At 35.9% G+C, this 7,545-nt stretch overlaps 1 protein-coding gene across 8 annotated transcripts in view; it reads right to left on the bottom strand.

Annotated features, from left to right (window-relative positions):
- EPC1 (enhancer of polycomb homolog 1) overlaps positions 1-7,545 on the bottom strand; it is a 68,658-nt gene that overhangs the window by 2,857 nt on the left and 58,256 nt on the right. For 3 of the 8 annotated variants that reach the window (XM_084511302.1, XM_084511301.1, XM_084511297.1), the window contains 4 exons: positions 5,978-6,061; positions 906-1,024; positions 738-824; positions 1-128 (listed from right to left, as the gene is read on the bottom strand). The exon at positions 1-128 is cut by the window's left edge and continues 14 nt beyond it. In XM_084511302.1, the coding sequence (XP_084367428.1) occupies positions 1-128; positions 738-824; positions 906-1,024; positions 5,978-6,061 (418 nt within the window). Of the gene's footprint in view, positions 129-737; positions 857-905; positions 1,025-5,977; positions 6,062-7,545 lie in introns of all 8 variants that reach the window. The other 5 variants (XM_084511298.1, XM_084511299.1, XR_014690358.1 and 2 more) reach the window with 5 other exon arrangements.

Below are 7,545 nucleotides of genomic sequence, written 5' to 3'. Positions count from 1 at the left end.
ATGCCATTCACCCCAATTCCAAGCACCACATCATCCTTCATTTTGAATCCCATCAATTGTTCTGATGTAACCAAAGCTGAAGCAGCAAATTGAGCACTAACAGAATCCAGTGTCTTGGAAACAAAACCCTAAAAAGAACAATGGTGGCAAATATATGTGATTGAAGCTTCCACAAGTCAGTATGCCACCCATTTTAAAGCTACGCACAAACTAGTAGAACAAAAAATCTATCCAGGTAAATCAGAAATGTCCCAGACATTTTCTCAGACCAAACTGTCAGCATTTGGTACAGCTATGTAAAAACTGAACTGTGATGTTTTCCATGCACTTTTAGCTTTATGTTAATAATAACAGAGAAGAAAATCCCCACAGCTATTTAAAATACACTTATTTCCAAAATTCTATGGAACAACATTGTTTCACAGGTCAACACGTTTTTATGACATTCCAAACCCAGTTCGGTGACTGAGATGTTCAGATTGCTAACAACTTCTGAACCTTTTTAAATGTGTCCATCACCAGTGTAAACACCATGTATTTATGAGTATTAGACACTTCCACAGCTGTATGAAGGACATATTTAGGACATATTTAAAAATCCCCCATATCAAGAGGATAATGACATGGCTGGAGATCTTTGCAATTCATATTCCTAAGGCTCTGAATATTTAATTAATTGACTGACCCTTTTTTTTTTGTGGTTAAGAGGGAGCAGAGGCAATGCCTGCCACACTCACCTGCAGTGTCCCTTCTAAACACTTTACAGAATGGCTATGATGTAGATTCAGGCGAAAGCCACTTTCCTGTTGGTTAGTTTCAAGGTTCTATGGCAACAGTTGACAATTAGAGATGAACCCTGGTGGGAAACAATGAGGGATAAATCATAGCACAGACAAATCCCTCACCTGTGATGTGTTGGCAGAGGAATTACTATTTGCTTGCTGTTGATGAATTTGTGCAAGCTGCTGTTTCTGCATTAGTGCCAGTTGCTGTTGATGTTGCTGGTATTGTTCGGCTGTAAATGCTGAACAAAATATAAAACGAGAAAATACTATATCAAAATATGTAGGTGTTGTGTATATAAACACATCTATTTTATCGTCCTAAATAAATAAAAAATACACCACAGCAGTTCTCTAAAGAGCCTTAATGCACCTTTATAGCAAGAAGGCTGTCATCCTTCTCAAGATTTGCTTGATTTAAGTCTTCTCTTTATACATATAAAAAAACAGCTTTAAGATTTCAATTGTTCTGCTGCATTTAGGCTGGTACCAAAAAAGGGAGGGGGAAGAAGGAACCAAAAATACAGTCAAAACCACCCAAAACTCTGTAATATCTAATTAAAAAATGTAGGTAGAAATGGCATCAGTTTCCACTTTTTTTTTTTGTGAAGCTAAACTATCTGCATTAATGATAAAGCAGGTTTATATGCAAACATTGGGAACTGCCTGTGAAACCATTGTTTTCAGCCCTCACAGATGACATTTTGAAGGTAGCAAGTACCTACAATGATAATTTATGTTTTAACTTTAGTTGAAAACTCTAAATTGGACAGGCTTACTACTGAACTACTACATCTACATCCTTCTCTAAAATATTTGAAAAGGTGACAGAAGTTAGAGCATGACAAATCAACTACAATTTTATCCAGCTACCCTGCAAGAAAAAAAATTGATCAAATATTGTGTGTACAGACTGACATGGGATGCCCAATGGAAAACGTGTCATTAGTACATTGATTAGCTTAGTACAATGATCTTTTTTTTTTAAATTTACGTTTCCTAAATAAAAGTCTGCTTTAAATTTCAAACTAAATCAAAAGCTGGAATTTGACTCTCTTTACAAGTTCAGCCTATGATAAAACTGAAGGAAAATCTTACATATGTATCTTATTTAGGAGCATCTCTGCAATCTTAAGTGCTGTAAATAGCATTCATACTCCTAGAATGCAAAGAAAGTTGTACTTTCAGGAAAGTTCACTATTGTTTGGCAACAAATAATCACTGCACTTAAACCTTGTTCATAAATTGTAATTACTGTTTGGTTAATCTTATTTTTCAGGCCTGCTTGCCTTTAGAAAACTAGTTTTAATTTTGATATAAACAATCTCCTACTTCTTGATATAAAAGGATTCTGAGGAGTAATTGTAGCCTATGTGTAATCCTGAATAACAGGTTAATAAAAATGGATAAACAAAGTAAGAATTTGAAAAATTACTTGAAGAGAGTGAACACTGCTGAACATGTATTTTTCCAGAGTATTTATGATTTTTTAACATTCATTTTTTTTAAACATTGTCCAAAATCCTCTTAATACGTACTGGAAACAGCACTGAATTTTTACTGGTATTTTTGATATCTGAGCTCTTGAGGTCATAAATTCTTATTCAGCAGCTACATTCAGGTTACTATTTTATTTTATATTAACAGTCTTCAGCAAGTAGTAATGCAGGATGTTTATATTGCCATGCTAGTCTTAGAGCTAAATCTTACTTCAACTGGCTTCATTTCTTCAATGTTTCAAAGTCATTTCTAAGAGAACAGCTTAGAAGTAATACCACACAAAGTGCTTACTAAAAACCACCCTAGAATTCATAAACCAAATAAGGAGCTCACTGTTCATATTTTAATTCTACTTTATGTAAACTAAAAGCCCGTTATCACATTTATTTTTAAACTATTACCAAACACAGACAGCTAAGCAAGAAAGCTTTAGCAGACAAAGATTAGCATGGGGATAGCTGAGGAAACTAGTAGCAGTAGTGGAAGCAGAAGAATTGAAATACTGTTCTGGTATCGATAGACACTTTATTTATCAGTTAGTAGCGACTTTCAACTTAATGCTTTAAAAAAACCCCAAGCTTCAGAATCTGCATGGTTTAACCAACATAGCGCTGTTTCTGAAGGTTCCACATACCAGTAAGGTATTTTACTGTACCGTACTTTGCAAATATACTTAAGATTAAAAATGTCCACTCTTGTACTCACATGTACCAGAGCATGATAGGCAAGTTAAATTTTTGAATAGCCAGTTTCAATTTTCAAGCTTTAAGTATATTTTAGGCTTTTAATGTAGAGTTGTAGTGAACAGTTATCCCTGGCTTTACCAAATCCAAAATACTGCTTTATTTTGGAAAAAACGGAGCAAATGAATCACAGAATCATCTAGGTTGGAAGAGACCTCCAAGACCACCGAGTCCAACCTCTGACCTAACACTAACCAGTCCTCCACTAAACCATATCACTGAGCTCTACATCTAAATGTCTTTTAAAGACCTCCAGGGATGGTGACTGAACCACTTCCCCGGGCAGCCCATTCCAATGCCTAACAACCCTTTCAGTAAAGAAGTTCTTCCTAATATCCAACCTAAACCTCCCTGATGCAACTTTAGCCCATTCATAGCAGGCAAGAAGAAAGCCCAGACCTTAGTTGTACCCTTAGGCCTCCTGAGCTTTTGGTAACTGAGAAGTGGTATTGCTAAGCGGTTACATATTTGTGGTATTACTGGAGACCTTCAAGTCTTAAAAAAAAAAAAAATTAGCAGAGCAACAGACAACTGAACAACAGCGATTTCTGAAATTAAGAGCTTCAAGTTAAAAAAAATAAAAAAGGTATAAAAACATTTGATGGTTAAAGATGACACACGCTATTTGTTAAACAGATTATTGCTTCAGCAGCTCTAGATGGGAACACAGCATTTATAGACTTGTCCAACAGCATGCTAAGGACACAGCATTTAGATTTATCATGTTTCCATCATATAGTAATGCCTACCCAATACTGCAGAATTTACTCAATTTAACAGTAACAAAGCATACAATTTCACTCGCTACACAGAATCCAACCAAGTTTCAACCGCTACTACAAATAAGACAATTTCAGAAAATCTCAACTGTCTTTCAGAGCTAACAACTGCACCTTCTCCAGAACCTTCTCAACATTTTCCAAGACCCTTTTAGCCACCTATACAACGGAATCAATTTTCCGACTTTCCTAATCTTAAATGTTACAAACCTTTAAGTTACAACTCTACCTAGAGTGATCCACATCTCACGATAGCTCATGATAGTTACCAGAAGATGTGAAGCTCAAGTTTTACTGTGAGATGAGGCCATACGAATGTTTCTCAGTTATTTTGCAGCATACCGTTCTCAACTGACATAATGAAAAGTGAATATAATTCTAAACTGTTACTAGTAGAATTCTGAATCAAGTTATGACATTGCAGTTTAGACAGCCTCCAGGATTTTAAGTCACTACATCACGTTTTGCTGCTATTCTCTTCGTTTAACTGCTTGGGACAATACATGCACTTGTTCTGCAACTGTATTAATGCTACGCTTCTGCAGGAAAAAAAAAAAAAGAAAAAAGTATTCTGACTTAAAAACTGCAAAAAGAAAAGAAAGTAGCAGAAATAAGCTTTGGGAGTTTGCAGCTATGAATACAAGGAAATCCCTTAGGTTAACTGTGACTGATTGACAGGATAAATGAATGCTTACAAATTATTATTTTTTTTTAGTATCTCCTTAGAGACAGCAACAAGTCCTCTGCAATAACTTAGATTTTCAACAAACTACACAATTGAATCATTGAATGTTTTCCTATAATCATTTAAGTGACTGAGATATTTGTAATCTTTTGGATAATGACATCATTTTTTTGCTCAAATTAAGTTATTGAATAATATCTTTCAATTGCATATTTGTTTGACTTATCTACTATATTCTGTGGGATGCTGATACTCAAAGGGTGGTGTTTTCTGAAGTACAGGTTCACAGTGATGCTGTCAGCAGTTTTGTCAGATCCATAATTCTCAGCAGTTTTACACTGCAATATACAACTATTTTTACACTGCTAACTATTTTTACCACAGCACTGAATGTGTATTAGCCTTAAAACACTGCAGCCTGCATTTAGTTTTCTCTAAAAATGCAAATCTTTCCCTGAAGTGGCTGAAACCAGTTAGAAGACAGGCCAGCTGCGGGATCCCTATGGACAGCAAATCTCAAAGAATTGTTCAGGGTATGGTAAATAGCCACAGCCTCCTCCTCTTGACTACCACTGCCAAGTCTTACTGTGAGGTGATGTACTAGTTGCTCCTCTATTTCCCTAAAGTAGGAAAATACACACAGAAATATAGACTGCAAGAACCTGTTCCCTAAAAACTAGAAAATATATCCTGGGAAGCAGAAAATGCACGTGTAAACTCCTGGATCCTCTACAACCATCTCTCTCTCTCTCTCTCTTTTTTTTTTTTTTTTTTTTTTAACCTGAATCGAAGATGCTCCCTAGAATTACCAGGGAAAGCGAGCCATCTTTGCGGAGTAAACACAATAACCTATCCAGGTTAATTTATATTAAAATAAAATTAAAAATAATTATAATACCAAGAAACTCAAACGGCCTGATTAAACCTTTCAGCACATTCTTCAGTCCTGTCAAACACCTGAAGAATTACATATTCAGAGTCATTAAAAAACAAAAGCAACTGCTTCATAATCTTAAGTATCCACTCTCACAAGGAGAAGTGCTATTTCAGTAGGAAAACTGAAGCATTAAGACATTAAGCTTATATAGGGTTAAAAGAACTCTGAAATTCCAATCAGCGCTAGATTTCCCAATCCTTCAGGCTGAGGTAACGGCCATTAACAAAGCAGTCTTGATCAAGTAACAGAAGATAGATCACATAACCAAAGCTTGCAATTGATAAAGTCCACAATTACAGAACTGCTAACTTTGTGGGAGGGAGATTATATATTGTGTTACGGTATTTTCATAAGAGAAATACATGAAAGCATCATACCCCTGCTGTACAAGAGAACAATTAGTGGTTACTAATGCCAAAGTGCATGCAAAGCAAACATCATTCACAATATTAAGTAATCCAGAACATCACATTTTCAATCTCTGTATTATGAGATGTTATCTGGCTTATACTGCCTGGTTAAAGATTTTCTACTGTATAGCAGGTTCTCACCAGTGAATTCAGAAGATTGGAGAGACTTAGAGCCATCAGTGTGATTTAGTATTTGATGCACCAGGCCCAAAGATGTTTCACTTTCTGAAAAGAAGTTCAAGATTGATTTTACTTAAACATGGCATTATCACACACCGAGAACATGATTATTAGGCCCCTGATTATTATTACGACAGCCTTATATTTCAGCACAACAGAATTCAGTGTGAAATTCCTATCAGAACTCTAAAGCTAGACATTATCAACTAGATATTAGGTCTACATACGTATTCCCTACATGGTAGTGGAAAAACAATCAGAAATGATTATTAAGGAGGATTTTTAATAGCCATTGAATAAAACTTGGAAATGCTTGCTATATATATTTGCCTGCCCATCATCCTCAATATAAATTTTCTAAGAAACATCACGACTACTCGAGGTACATGCAATTTACTCTGCAGATGATACCTGACCGCACTTGCATGGAATGCAGACCAAGTCTAACAATTTACAAAACCCCAAAGACCCAACAATTCAGGGCAAAGCCTTACAACAACTGACTTGAAGCTGAACAGGAAAAACTAGTGAAACTACAAAGTTTCTGAAAAAGGAATTACATCAAAGTCTCAAGAAATATGCAAATTTTTTCATAAATACTGGTTATTCCCCACCCCTCAGTCACATAATTTCCCAGAAGATTTTATTTTCAAAATTTCCTCCCTTCACTTAAGGTGGCCAAAAACCACCTGTTATTCCCGGAGTCCATGTAGCTTTGAGGCTACTGTTCTTCACCTAAGATCTCAACATCTCAGCCGTGGAGGGGCTCAGACTTAAGTTCCAATGATAACTGAAAGTAGCCAATACAAACATCAATTTTTTCATGACCAGGTTTATAATCCCCTTTGAAAACAGGTATTTCGAAAAGTGAAAATGGTAAAGCAAGCAGCAGTGTTGAGACTATTACAAATAGAAGGGTTAAATAAAAAGACCTGAACAGCCAGTGATGGCATGAAAGCAATAAAAAGGAAAGACAGGTCCTACTCTGGAGTGAGGAACTGCCAAAGAGATTGAGAAGCTTCCTTCTGCTTTCTTCTGGAAATGGAATGTCTTTGCTGGAGGTGGGCAGAGCATGGTAAGGGTGTCAGCTACGCCTGATGAGAACACTTAAGCACCAAAAACTAGCAGAGATCCACCAACCAGCAACACAAGTAGAGACAGAAATTCTAAGAACATATTTGAGAAATGGAAACATAGTTCACCATCCTTCTAGACCCTTTAGTGTACATGTGCGAACTTGTTTTTCAGAAGCACATTGAAGCGTGAAAAAAAGGAACCAAGTTTACTAGGAAAAATGCTATTTCTATGGAATTCCCACATAAAAAGTTACCAAATGTCAAAGCACAGCTTGTAGCACGTTATCTACATCTCTAGTTTACAAGAAAGAAAAGGCAAGGTAAGCTATTCTGGATTCTTTAATAATAGCCTAGATGTCTGCAGGTTTGCATATAAAATACTATCTATTAATACCAAAGATAACTAAGAACTCTCAGTAAGGCTTCTGTCAAAACACAGACTTCTCAAAGCAA

The sequence above is a fragment of the Aythya ferina genome, assembly GCF_964211825.1.
Source record: "Aythya ferina genome assembly, chromosome: 2".
Classification (NCBI taxonomy): Eukaryota; Metazoa; Chordata; class Aves; order Anseriformes; family Anatidae; genus Aythya; species Aythya ferina.
This window is presented reverse-complemented; position numbering and strand designations above follow the sequence as displayed.